The 14,461-nt window shown below is 39.1% G+C and overlaps 1 protein-coding gene across 12 annotated transcripts in view; it reads left to right on the top strand.

Moving 5' to 3' along the window:
• The window catches only part of JARID2 (jumonji and AT-rich interaction domain containing 2), a 211,354-nt gene that overhangs the window by 162,500 nt on the left and 34,393 nt on the right, over nucleotides 1-14,461 (top strand). For all 12 annotated transcript variants that reach the window (XM_068182904.1, XM_068181278.1, XM_068179713.1 and 9 more), the window contains exons 5-6: nucleotides 3,481-3,657; nucleotides 13,112-13,341. In XM_068182904.1, coding sequence (XP_068039005.1) covers nucleotides 3,504-3,657; nucleotides 13,112-13,341 — 384 coding nt within the window. In that variant the 5' untranslated portion in view covers nucleotides 3,481-3,503. The remainder of the gene's footprint in view (nucleotides 1-3,480; nucleotides 3,658-13,111; nucleotides 13,342-14,461) is intronic.

Here is a 14,461-nt window from a genome sequence, read left to right as displayed (position 1 = left end):
ATCAGCTTGAATGAAAGCACAGTGTACTTACAGGCATGTTTTCTCTTCAGTTTGCTCATAAAGGGAATTCGCAGTGTCTTGAGCTTGGCCAGCCTGTTTCAGTATTTTAAACCAGTGTTTTCTCAGCCTTTTGGATATGTTTAGCTACATAGGCTTAAAGCGAAAGTGTTTTTTACCAGTTCATCACTTATATGTAAACAAATTATTTGAGGCTGTTCCAGAACTGAAATAGTATTATAAAAGATGAGGATAAATATAGTTCCAATATAAAAATTAAGCAAGAAAACCCAGAGCTTTTAAATTTCTTTCAGAGTCTTCCATCCATAACAATGCTTAAGTAGAACAAAAATGTGCAAGTCCAGACTTTTTTTTCTTTCTTTCTATTTGGCAAGTCAAGTTTAATAAATATGTAAAAAAAGCTGGAGGGAAGGAGGGGAGGAGACCCAGACTGAACGCCAGCTTTTCTCCAAGGTCTCATATTGCAGAGCACTTAGATCAATAAAGTGAACGTTAGCAGGACTCTCCTGTATTATTGGATGTTGCTAGTCTAATTTCTCTGGAAATGTACTCCCCAAACAGTCCCAGCTGTCCCAGGAATGCAGTTTAACCATTGTTGTTCATAGTTCTTCATTGGAAAGAATTAAAAACTGTCATTCTGACAAGAGATTTATGCACTGAGATTACAGTGATTGAATACCAGGAGTTAGGTGAAGTTTGTGCCTGCTCTCAAACTTGAGTAAGACTCTTCCTCCTTTCTAAAGAGACTGACACAGTACTGTGTTTTATTCTCTGCTTTAAGAAGAAAGAAAAAAAAATTGCTACTGTAATAACAACATTTGCATTGCAGATGATACATTTTTGTTGGTTGCTGTTTAAAGCAGCTGCCAAAAAAGCTCAGAGATGGGGAATTCTAACGAAGATGAAGCTGAGAGAACAGACACTATATCTAGACTCCTATTTTAGTGTCTCAGAAGGATCAATTTTCTGACTATTTCTTTAATTATAATAGGTGGCTTTCAGTCTGTGTTTGAATCTAATTTTGAGGGTTCCAAACAGTAAGGTTCTTTTACGCCATCATTTGTCAATGCACAATGGTGTCAGATGGTGTCAGACTTCTGATTCTGACATGGATGGACTTGCATCCAGTTTCTGAATCCATACTACACATTTAGGTACCTAGATGGAAGAAAAAGACAATTTATTTTTCAGGCAGCACTGTCCTAGGAGTAATTATTTTAGAGTCTTCTAGTTAGTTGCTGTTGAGACTTAAAACTTTCCTACGAGCAGAAGAATTAATGTACCTCTCAGCACCTCTTACCTACTATGTTTGATTGCTTAGACTGTGCCAGAAAGTTCTGGGCTTGCATAAAAAATGTGAAGGTTTTTTGTTTCGGTAAGTTGCTACAGCTTCCATGCCGTGAAATGTGTCAGCAGTCTTAATTTGATCATTAGTCTATATAAATATGAAAGCTGTGGCGTGCAAAGGCCCTTTTCCCTAGAATAACCATATGTGTCCATACGTTTCTGTCTAGGTTGGATGGAAAAATGCATGATTTCAGGGGGCAAGAATCATCATGTCCTCAGTGCTGCTGTAGTGTTTATCCTGGCTGCCCCAGGGCTACCACTCACACATAGCACAGGATACTGGTGAGGAGTTTCTCTCTGCTTCTCCCCAAGGCAGCCACAGTTCCTGAGGGGCTGTTACAGAGGCCAAAAGCCAACATCTTTACAGGTGGGGGCTAAGCCTTCAGTGAGATGGAGAAGAGAATTTGAAGGGTCAGTTTTCAGTAAGAAGACTCATGGATTGAGATAAAGGCAGTTTATTAGGCAAAGCAAAGCTGCAAGCAAAGTGAAGCAAGGAATTTATTTGCTACTCACTTTTGGCAGGCAGGTGTTTAACCATCCCCAGGATGAAGGGCTCCATTGCATAAAATGGTTACCCAGGAATACAAATGGTGTAATACTGAATGTCCCCACCTTCCTCCTCCACCTTCCCCCAGCTCTTTTTGCTGAGAACAGTCCTATGGTCTGGAATATCCCTTTGGCCAGTTATCCTGTCTGTGCCCCATCTAGCTCCTTGTGCACCCCAGCCTGCTTGCTGGTAGAGCAGCATGAAAAACAGGGGCAAAAAATGCTCTGACACTGTGCAAGCACTTCTCAGCAATGGCTAAAACATCCCAGTGTTATGAACCCTGCTTCCAGCACAAATCCAAAACATAGCCTTGTTCCAGCTACTATGAAGAAAATTAACTCCATCCCAATCAAAACCAGTATATTTAAGAATGGATGATTCATTGCAGAAACAGCCTATCCCAGTTTTTGTGCCGTATTTAGGTAATTCATTGATTAAAAAGTAATTTTTATAGTTATAAGAGTATTTTGTACAACCCTGGTGGAAGCAGAAAATATGCAGTCAAAAAAATAAGCTATAGTTAGTTGTTGGCAGTGGCAACACCAACAGCTCAAAAGCAAACCAAACACAGAATTGCAGTTCTGAAGAGCTTGAAGCTAAGCTTCCTAAGGAAGCACCAGTCAAATAGCCACTACCTTGTGTTGGTCTCTAGCCCAGTTCTCTTTGACCTTTTGTTTATTTAGCTGCAGGAAAATAAATGAAGTTGCTATTATCCAAGTGTTTTAACTATACTTTTTCCCCTTTCTTTAAAAGAAATTTTTCTTTAAGAATATCTAGAAGGCTCCTAGGGCACCTGTCCTTCCAGGAGATGGACAGGAGACTCATGTTGAAGTAGAAAGTGATACTGAGCTCATGGGAAGGTGCTCATTAGTTGTCAGTAGTATTTGTACATTTAAAAATCATGGGAGCATCATGGGAAGTAATCAAGAGATGAGAAGCAACATCCTCAAGAGGAGCACACAGGGAATCAGACCTTTCCTCTTTTTTCTTCTTTGCCAGGAATCCTCCATGAAAATAAGCTTTGGAATGTCTTGTCTATTTCTTAGTGCAGAACTCTGCAAAATATTGTGTACCTCTACAAAATACTGTAGAGGTCTGCAAAGTATTGTGAACTTTAAATGCTTTACTGTAATGATAATTTAGAAATATCACTGCAGTGCAGACTGGTCTTTTGCTCTTTTTTCTTCTGTTTGGAAAAGCCATAAGCTTCTAGTTGTGTGTTAAGATTTCAGCAAGGCACTTGAGCACACATTTGAAATTAAGCATGTGCATTAGTCCTTTTCTGAACACACAGAGTTATTAATTAGGGCTTATAGCAAGACTGTCTGAAGTATGAACAGAATGTGCTTGAGGGAGGGGAGAACCCTGCTTTTCAAGACCATGCATATCCTGTTGGTAAAAACTAATAAATAAAAACCCTCTAGTTAGTCATGCACAGGTCTGACCTCCCAGCTCCGAGTCCCGCTCTCCCCTTGCTGTGGAGGACACTGAAGTAGGTTACGATCGATACGGTTAGTGCAGTAAGTGAATGTAATGATGCTAATGAGCCATTTCTTTATAATGATCAGGTTCTCCAGCCCTGCCCAGCAACATGGTATATTTTGGAAGCTCTCAGGATGATGAGGATGAAGAAGAGGAGGAGGAGGAGACAGAGGACACAAAAACAGCCACAAACAATGCTTCATCATCATGCCAGTCAACCCCTAGGAAAGGAAAAACGCATAAACATGTACCAAATGGGCAAGGTAGGTCCTAAGTAGTGCTGTTCTCCTGCACCCCTAGTAAAGAAATCTTTGAGCTGAATGTGCTCAATCCTTGTCCGTCCTTCTAGGTCTGATTGAAGAAGTGGTGGAGTAAGGTGCAGTTTCAGCATCTTGTGCTTTAACCTCTTTCCTCTGACAGTCTGAACTCTGTGGCAGAACTACTGCAGGGCTGGAATTATACACACGCATATACACACACATATATGTATATACTGACATGGGGGGCAGTTTCTTCTCCATGTAACAAACAATAGGACCAGAGGAAATGGCCTCAAGTTACACCAGGAAAGGTTTAAATTGGGCATTAAGGAGAATTTCTTCACTGAAAGGGTTGTCAAGTCTGCCCAGGGAAGTGGTTGAGTCTCTATCCCTGAAGGTATTTAAAAGTCATGTAGATGTGGCACTTAGGGACGTGTTTTAGTGGTGGATTTGGCTATGTTAGCTTTATGGTTGGATTCAATGATCTTAAAGGTCTTTTCCAACCTAAAAAAATCCTGTGATTCTATGAGATGTATTTATCTAGGTACACAGATACACATGTATAGACACAGCCACACTCTCTGGCTTTTTTGAGATTGATGTTTAATTTAGAATGACCTTATTTTATCAAAGTTAAATATAAGCATTCATAAGTGTTATCAAAACACATGCCAGGGCAACACTTGATTCCTCTCATGCAGTATTGAGACCATACTTGCAGTAGGTTGATACCACATTCATATTGTTAATTGAAAAGTTTTATGGAAGAAACTTTTTCAAGTCAGTTATTTCTCTGCAAATCAGCAAAAGCTGCATTAATTGCACAGTAATTGTGTCACACTGTCCTTGTGCTGTATCTTGAAAAATTGATCCATTTATATTGCAACATTACCTACAGTATAATGGAAGATTTAAAGCCATGCTGAAAATTTCTTGAGCCTGCTGTAATGCTCCCCAGCTAGCATCTTGTGTGATGTGGTTCTTGTTCCAGCAGGACCTCTTGTTTCATAATTGTGCTATCTCTGCCTGACATAATTTCAAAATGTAGCCTATACGCTCTGTTCCCTTCCTCACTATTAGTTTTCCATGAGAATCTTTCTTTCTGGTGACTGCCTCTTCAGCTCTTCTGCTTTTAGTAGGAGGACTGTGAGGAAGGTCTCTTCACAGTGCACTTTTTGAGAGGTGACCTGTGCCTGCTCTGTTTGTTCTTTCATGCTACCTTGCTCCAAAGAAGAGATTAGTAGATCCCAGTTACTTCACTGTGCTGATCCTCATCTCTGCCTTTCAAAAGGAAATTTGCTATAAAGGATGCCTTTGTTATATATGCCAAAATTTTTTTCATGACTGCATCTGAATCTGTTTTTATTGCACACCCAAGCTCAAAAACTCACTTTTTGTGAATGATTTGTGGATAATTGTAAGGGGATGTTATGCCTAATAGCATTTCAACTGTCAGCTGTGACCAGGAGCTTTAATGCTTTACCAGCCATAGATCAAAACTTGGCACTTAAGATTGATTTCTAAGTAATCCCCCCAAAATAAGAGGCACAAAACTCTGCATATGGAAAATGAGGCTGCACGTAACAGAACTGCTCCCTTAGAGTTTTAAATGTGATATATCACTGCAAAAGGAGCTGAATGTGTTCTATGAGAATGTCCCAGATGGCAGCCACTTAGAAATTAGCTCAAAACCAGAGACACCTGAAATCTTAATTGGGGGTAAGTAAAGGCAAACATAATGAGCCATATAATGGCTTCATAGTCTTTATCAATATAGATCAGAGAGAGTGTAAATGAAGCTGCTGCTTTAATAGAGCTGCAAAAGACCTTTATAAAATACATAGGAGACAATGTGAGATGTTTTGACAAAGGTGAAGAAACAGGAATTCCCAGAGCAGGCAGCTGCTTCTTCTTCGTCATTGTAATTTCTTTTTTTTTTTCTTCCTTTTTTTTTTTTTTTTTTTTTTTTTTTTTAATTAAAATTTCCTTACCCAGGGGTATTCCCATTCTTCAGTGTCTGTTATGTTGGTTGACAGCCAGTAGTATTTTTGTTTCATGTGAATAAAGTAGGTTCTGGTTCCTCTGTGTCTGTTTTAAATGAGACCACACACAAAGGCAGACCAGGGACGGGTGCAGCAAATGAACTTAATCTAGCGTGAGAGTCTATTTTTAATGAATTAAAGTCTTTTGTTTTTAATATACAATGTCTAGTCAAGCACTTTGGACCTGAAAATGCTAAGCATTTGCTATGACATAAACAACAAAAGTTCAGAGCTTGATTAATGTCATTAGACAGTGTCAAATGATTGCTTTCTGCTCAGTGGGGGCCAACAATTTTTCTGGGCAAAGTCATTTGTCAGTATCCTCTTCTGACGTCAATATGGGGTATTATTAAGGTTGCACACCAAACTATTTGTTATAACTGAGCCTGTTGAGCCACCTTTTGGAGAGCTAACTCAGTCGAGAATGCCTGAGTGTGAATGGGAAGCACGTATAGCACGTGGCATAGCTTGCTGCACAAGATGAAATCATTAGCTCAACTGACTTGTTGCCTTCCAACCTTACTGCTTACACAGATACATTTAAAGCATCAAATTGTTATGTTTTCACCCTCCTTTCATAGTGCTGCTGATGTGCTGCACACACATCCATCTGTAAGAGAGCAAAGTGAAATGTTTGACAGGAGAAGTGTAAATCCCTTGCATTTATGGGAGTCTGTAAAAGGGAGTGTGCAAGTCTTTCCAGGGAGATACTTGGTCTAAATTGCATCTCCCCACTGCTCAGAGGAAATTCCAAGTTGTAGGTAAGAGGGTAGGCTTAGGTCTTTGTTCCTTTAAACCTAATTCTTTGAATTCCTCGCAACTAAATAAATTCTAGTTTGATTTCATTCTGTGGCACAATGGAAGGTTTTCTCTGCAGGCTCCTGAAGAAAAATGTTTTCAGGTGCCAAGTGTTTTGCTAGGCAGGCTGTGATAGAGAGCTGGAAAGGTGGAGCTGGGGATTTGTTGGGTTATCGGTCCCATCTCAGGAGCAAAGGAGGATAGGCATTACTCTACTTGAAAGGGCTTGTGGGCTGGAAAAGTGCCTCAGGAGGAGCAGCACACACAGATACAATTGTGTACACAACTTAGACATTGCATACAGCAGGCTACAGTTCCTCTAATAATGGTTGGCTAATTTTCTCAGGAAGAATGATTGAGGAATTAGATATCTCTCGCACCAGCACAGCAGCTCAAGGGCAGAGAGGAGTGCACATCTGGGCCAGCATACCTGGGAATGTCCTGTTGCCTCTGGATGCCAGAGACATCAATTAAATTCTAATTTACTTTTAGGAAAACAGAATTAACCATCATTATTTGTAACCAAACTTCTTCATGAAGGGTGAGTCTGATGTCCTTAGCAGAAGTAAACCAGCTTCAGTGTGCCAGCAAAACCTACAGGGTCAGAAATGATTGCTGGATCATGCTGTGGTTTGTTAGCAGGACAAGATAAAAACTGCTCTGCATGCCTTTTTCCTGAAATAAGCAGGGGAGAAAATGGTATAAATGTGGGGGTTTTTTCTTAATGTTTTTTTTCCCCCCCTCTCTTGGGGCCCAAATTTCAAAACAGACCTGGCAGTCGTGCATAGTAAGCAAGCAATGCTAGAAACAGTATACTTTGCTTCAGTGCTGTCCTACTCGCTTACCAGAAACACAAAATGTTTCACTTCTCAATTTGCAATGCATAATTTAGCAAGAGTAATTTCCTTACATGTGTAGTAGTACAAAGATGATGCAGGAAAGGATTGTAGATAGCTTTTTTTCTTATTTCAGGGTATAGTTCAATGCAGCATTTGTGTATCTTGGGCATGAATGTCATATCTTTTACATACATTAATGTTTGGGTGTGCTGTGAGAAAATTCTGATGTATGGTTGCAGTTCTTTATTTAGTTTTGGTTTTAACTAAATTTAGTATTTGTGGGTAGGTACACGAGACAGAGCCTTAGGCTTGTACATAATTTTTAGTGAAACTAATTGTGAAGAGGTAAACATTGACAAGAAAAATATATTTTAAAGAATGAGAAAATTTCAGGCAGAGTGCTGCAATAGTTAATGGGTATGCAATTATTTTGATGATTTACAGCCTTTTGTTGAAAGACCATGGAACCAGTAATTGTTGCAATAAACATTTTTGCACATTTAATTTTCCTGCAAAAATATGTAACACAAAAATTACCCGGTTTGCAGTAATTTGCATGCTTAAATATGCAAATCAGGCACAACACATTTGGGGATTTGCGGATTTTCAGTAGCGAGATGTATGACCTGTGGAGAAGAATAGGGGAGCTGGAAGTTGCTCAAAAAAAAAAAAAAAAAATTGAATTGTTATCCTGGTGCGAGACTCGTGATAACAGACAGACACTTCTTGTATGGACTTGCTGCTTAGTGAGTGACCCTTTTGATGTTGTTTGTGTTGTAATGGTTAGGTGAGAGTAATGAATTTGTGCTGAGACGAGACACTTGGTATTGAATTTTTGCAAGCGGTGGTGCAGTGTCTCATACCAATAACGCTTCTCCCGGTGGCCCAATATATTCCTGCGCATGCAGGGCTTGAGCTGTGTTATTGATGGTGTCAAAAAACGAATTCAGTGTTACCCCTCTGCCATGGTTCCCCTGTTTGACTCCTGCTAGCATGCAGCTATGGAAATTTTTGTGCTATGTTGCCCACTGATAAATTGAGTGGCGTTGCATTAGGGCTTGGGAAGTGCGGAAACAGCAATACCACATGTTTTCATATGATGTGGTGTCAGCCTTTTCTTCTGAAGTACACCTTTGCTCCTGACTCTGAGTAGGCAGAGCATGTTGGGGGGCTCCAGAAGACAGCTTCTATCCCTGGAAATGATTTATGGAAGTCAGAACATAGCCAACATTTAAGGAAAACGATTGGCAGTATTAAAATACTGTGTTTTATGGAAGTATAAGGTTGTTTTAGTTCCTCTGGGAAGGGAAAAGAATTATTGCCTGGGTCCTTTAATGCAGTTTGAGAGCCACGTAAATGTTTTCGCAGTGACTTAGAACTGAATTAAAGCCAGAGCATGAATGTTTTTGTACAGTAAGAGATACTCCATGCCAGAAAGTTGATTAATACATCATCTCTTCCCAAACGTGATGTATGTAACAACATGAGGCTTGCACTGGAATAGCTGGCTCGGGTTCACAATATTGGCAAGGTTCCCTTTTCTCCTTCTAAAAACAAAACTTCTCCCTTTCACTTCTATCTCCCCTCTGTTTTCTGGATGGTTTTATGAATGCGCAATCACTTGCTTTATGCGGTGCAAGCTCTGCAACATGCAGCACGTGTTTATGTGTATGGTCCATGCCTTCATCTCCCAGCCACTGGCACAGAGCAAAAGGGTTCTGTACTCTGCAGTCTATATTAAACCTCCCCAGTTATCTCAAGTATAAAGCATATCAGATGCAGGAATAACCTCCAGGAGGGCTCGGGAATTAAAGCTTTGTCCATCGAGTCAATAGCTGACTGAACCCAGTCCAGTAATTCTGCTGCCTCCACAGTGAAAGCCTGATTATTGTGCATATTATAAATTAGCTTCTGAATGGCTGGCTGGCTGTATCCTGTGAAGTGTTTGTGTGCAAATTAATTTGTAGGAATACTTCCGAAAATTGCTGAAAACACATTATGTTTATCGCCCACTACAGTGTCAATTCCTGTAGTAAATGCTTAGTTAATCTGTAGTAATTGAGCACATCTGTGGCTTTACTTGACCAAAAATTTTTTTTAGATGTTATTATAGCTGCACCTAATAGAGGCACAATTTGCACAGTTTGCATTGGTTTATATAGGGATTCTTTATCACAGTTTCAAATGAGATACCTCAGAGTCCCATTATGGCATCCTGGGTGAATACTGGTGCCTGGGGTCTAGTTCCCCTGATGCAGGAAGCACTATGATGCATCTGTAGGGATCACGCCTGCCATAAGGTTTTGCCCTGCTGCCATAAATTATATCAGTGGTTGAAAAGCCCCAGTGCTTGTGAGTTTTGAATGTAGTGGTTCAGTTTCTTTGCATTTGATCATCTCTGCTAACCAAAAGACCCACAAGTATTTCACTGTGGGACTCTTATTGTTTCAATTTAATAATAGTAATAGCTTTGGAGGACACAGCATTTGGAGAATAAGCATTCAAATAGACACAAGTATAATGATAACATTTATTCTGTCTGGAGTGTCTGAACACTAATAATTTACTTACACTTTTAATTACTTGTTAGTAGTGCTTCTTACCTTTAACTAAAAGCTGTTCTGGAAATATAGAGCAAGCTAGCATAAAAAAACATAATACAAGACTACACATAATTTCTGCTTCAGGAAAGCAAGTTTCACCACTCATGTAAGTTGGACTTGGTTTTTTATCTTTCTATCTTTTAGTGAAATTATTGCTTCAAGGGTGAAACCTTTATTGACTACTCTTTAGCAAGGAACCAAAGTGAATGGGAATAGAACATTGGATATTGGCATGTCACACTTATTTCTAAAATGGGAGATTTTCCTGGAACAATCTGTCGGGGTTCATAAAGCACAACATACACCTTTCCTGATTTTCTGAGTGCATCAGAAATATTTAGGAGCTGGCAGACATGAAGGAGAATGCCATTTGCTGCATAAAAAGGCACAAAAGAATTAGTAATCATTTCATTGTTTAATCAAATTTGGTCTCACTAATATTTATTGCAGAGGTTTTTGGGGTTATTGTTTTCTTTCCTTTGAGAAGAGGGTGTTGCTGGCTCATGATCAGTTACTCTTCAACAACAAGATTTTGAGGGGTGGGGGGAGGTCTTTTTTTGATGATACATTTTTTTCTCTGAACTGTCTTACTAGGTGTTGGGGCCAGAGTTTAATTATGTATTGTACTAAATAAATTTATTTTGTAAATAACTGGCTTCAACACTTTAAGTGAGATTGGAGGAAAATCAGTCTTGCAGATTTTTTCCGCCCCTAAATGCTTGGCTTGCAATAGCATTTTGTAATTAATCAAGTTAATATTTAGATAGTTGCTCACATAATATGTTTCTGTGAATTTTTCAGAACTTACTATTGCAGAAAGGTTTCATAGCTGGATATAAAATAGCTGGATATAACAGTAATCTAGGTGTTACAAGAAACAAATACTGATTTTTATATAAAGTGATACCATCTATTGTTTAACTAGAAGACAGTGTGGTAAAAACTGTTTTGCATCTACATCTCCCTTTTTTGTGTTTTCAGACACTAGCTTTTTAAGCTTTTCCTGTGAGACCGAACATTTTTTTTTCCTCCTCTATCTTTCTTCCCCCTTTCAAGAATCTTACAAATTAAGACAAAAGATAATTACTCAGAGGGTAAAACTGGCAGTGTTCCCACGACACTTAAATTTAATGAGCTGTTGCATATAAAATATACCTTGTCTCTCTCTTTTTTTTTTTTGTGAACCCGAGAAGTGCACAATTTGACTTTTTGGCTGTGTTTTCTGTTTCAGTAATCTCCAATTTTTAAAGTGGCAACTGATTACAGAAAATTAATCTCTCTGACTAGAATGTTTCTGTAGGAGCAGACCAGTATATACAATTTGTTCCCTTCAAAGGAAGATATCACTCTAAATGATTAAATACATATTAACAAAGCTGCCTTTGGTTGTTTGTGCTATGTCTTATTAAAAATAAATAGTCGTGCTTTGTGCATCTGTAGCGCCTTCTATCTGATGTGAGAATTCCTTACAAAGGAGGATGAATGTATTGTCATGAACTTCCTGAGTGGGGTTGGCAATTACTATCAGTTCCATCACTGAAAATGAGACACAAAGGGTTACACGATTTTCACAGAATCACTGAGAAATCCTTGGCTGGCTGGGGCAGCTCCTGAGCTCAGGAGTGACAGAACCATGGGGAAGTTTGTGGTGACTCTGACTGCTGACAGTTTTTCTCTCATTCTTACTCCATTTATGCAAGTTGGAAGGGAGAGAGGAGGAAAAGCAATTGCAGTTTTTTCTTTTTTGAGTAATCTGCTTATGACTGACTGAATATGATAAGGGAACTGAAAATATGATAAGTGACCTGAAAATCAAATTTGTCAATAGCTTGCTGCGTTTCCGGCTGCAGGAAGCTGGATAGCTGCTTGGGAAGGTTTGGAGGTAGAGTCTGCTCAAAAGCAGCTTAGCTGCCCCTCTTCTGTCCAGCAGGATCGTTTGGTTTTTGTTACTACTCTTACTGTTGCTCCTACTGTTAATACTCTACATCTGTAGAGACAGCTAAGCTTCACAGTTTAGATAAGAAGATATGTGTTTTAGGAATATCAACTGTAGTGACAAAAGAAGGCTTTCATTTCACAAGAAAACAGTAACTTCGTGCATTTAGTTACTATTCCTTAACAGATGGTGTGTGTTGTGTGTAATAAATCAGATTTTCACATAGTTGTGCTATCAAGTATTTATGAAGTTTCTTGTTTGCATTCTTGTTTGCATCCTAAACCGTGTCAAAGAAAGACAGGGGTAGAAATCAAGAGTAGAATGCAGAAGGGCATTTGCCATTGTGGAGGTTGGATGACAAGTCTTGGGGACCTCTGTCAAGTGCTCCACTGAAGAGGGTGCATCACTGACATGAATTCAGTGCATTTTTGATTAACAGAGAAATGTGATATGATTTTTTTGTTTGCTTTAGATTCAGCTTTTCATGTTCCCTGACAACAGAAGAGCAGTGACTTTTCTTAAATAAATTCAGGAGAGAGACAGAACAAAACTTGTTTGTATACATTCACATAATATTTATTGTACAGAAAATAAAGATGTCTGTTCCACACTTTCTTATCCCTTAATTTAAAGGTTACAGTGGTCAGCATAGGTCCCAGTGTTACTTCATGTCACATGTTCCAAAATGGTTTTAGTATTTTCCTTTTTTTTGCAGAAGTACCATTTTCTATTTGCAGCTTGTCTGCTATAGGCAAACTGCTGTCAGTTTGATTCGGCAGTTTGGGTATTGATGAAAACAAAACATGCTTTTTCATGGAACGTTTCATTTCTTCTACATTGGTATAAAAATATATTTTTTTCTGTTTAGGTTATGTTTAGAATTCCCTTACTGCAAGAGCAAAAAAATATAATTAAAACTGTCATAAGTAAAAATCCAACTCATAATTCTAAATCTAGGTCAATCAAAATAGTAATATACCTTGTATGTTTTAATTTGGATATTGAAGATAATGTGTGCTAACAAGCAGAGGAAATACTTTAGTAAATCTGTTCATCTGAAGAAATATGCAAAATAATGCTATTTCTAGATTGATTTAACTTTAGATGTAAGAAGGCATTCACTAAATATCCAACACTGAGAGCAGAGAAAATTGTGATGTTTTGAATGAAGTGTTTGGTCTTGCATACTTTTTCTTTTTTTTTTTTCCCCCTTAATAACCTGATTTTCTCTCTTCTCAGTTTTCAATGGGTCCAGCAAATCATCGAAGGAGAAAGAACCTGCTCAGAAACACAAAAGCAAAGAGGCCACCCCAGGGAAGGAGAGGAACAGCGAACATAAGGCTGAGAGTCGAAAAGACCAGGCTGCTGCTAATCACCACGCTACTACAAACACTGGCTCCTCTACGAAAGGGCTCACGGCTAACAACCACCACACTCTTCACAGATCGGCTCAGGACTTAAGGAAACAGGTAATAAGTTGTACTCTGCTGTGGACACATGGGAAACAAAGGCTTTTAAGGTTCCAAGCTCCTTTTTCCACTGCTTGGTGTAGATCAAACATGGCCATCCTTAAAAGCATCCTCGGGAGCAGCAGGGAGTTAATTTCCGATGATTTAAAAAAAAGGAAAAAAGAAAAATATATACATGGGAAGTCAGTATGATAAAGAGTGCTTTGCAGCCCTGTCTTTTTATTATCTGGTATATTCATATGAAAGAGTAAAGTTCACATTGCTGTTCATGAAACCTTTCTGAGTGGGACTCTGTGCTGGCAGTGCCAAGGCTGGCAGCACATGGAAGAAGGAGCTGGTCTGTGTGGCTTGTCTCAGGGGCTCACTGGTGCTCTGGAGAGCCTGACATTGCACTCAGGTGCCTTGGTTTGCACATGGGCAGCACAAACCTCAGAGTCTGGGAAAAATGTTTCATCTGATGCATAACAAGATGCTGCAAAATATTGCCTCCTTCACAATGGAGGTACCTGTTGGGAGACATTTTAGAGTTCCATATTACTTGGTTGAAAGCTAGCAAAAAAATTCAGCAAGAGCTTTGTTTCAACCTAACTTGAATTCAGGTGTAAAAGTTTAGCATATCATTTGTGCTTGTGATTGTCCTTACTCAGGCTGGGGCTGGGTTAGCAAAGTACCTGCACCAGGGCAGTGCAGTACGGAACACTTGCTGCACTTAAACCTTTTTTGGGGTGAGGTGGTTTGGTGGTGGGTGGTTTGTTTGGTTTTTTTCCTTTTTTTTTTTTTCTTTTTTTCTTTTTTTTTCATTTTTTGGTGTTGGTTGGTTGTTTTTTGTTGGTTTTTTGGTGGGTTTTTGTTTTGTTTTCAGGGTTTTTTTTGTTGTTTTGTTTGTTATGGTTTGGGTTTTTTTGTTGGTTGGTTGCTTGTTTTGCAGTGATGAATTCTCAATGAGCTGATTGGAGACAGTCTTTACTTGCTGACATGGAAAGATTTTTCTTCTAAGTAGGCTGACCTAGTCTTCAGTGGAGGTGGAATTGCCGTCTTGCAGAGGGCTGTCAAGGCCTTTAAATGGCACCTCTAAGTCACAGGCTTGGAAATTAAAAATGGCAAAAAGAAAAGCAGTGGT

The sequence above is a fragment of the Anomalospiza imberbis genome, chromosome 1 (assembly GCF_031753505.1).
Source record: "Anomalospiza imberbis isolate Cuckoo-Finch-1a 21T00152 chromosome 1, ASM3175350v1, whole genome shotgun sequence".
Lineage (NCBI taxonomy): Eukaryota > Metazoa > Chordata > Aves > Passeriformes > Viduidae > Anomalospiza > Anomalospiza imberbis.
This window is presented reverse-complemented; position numbering and strand designations above follow the sequence as displayed.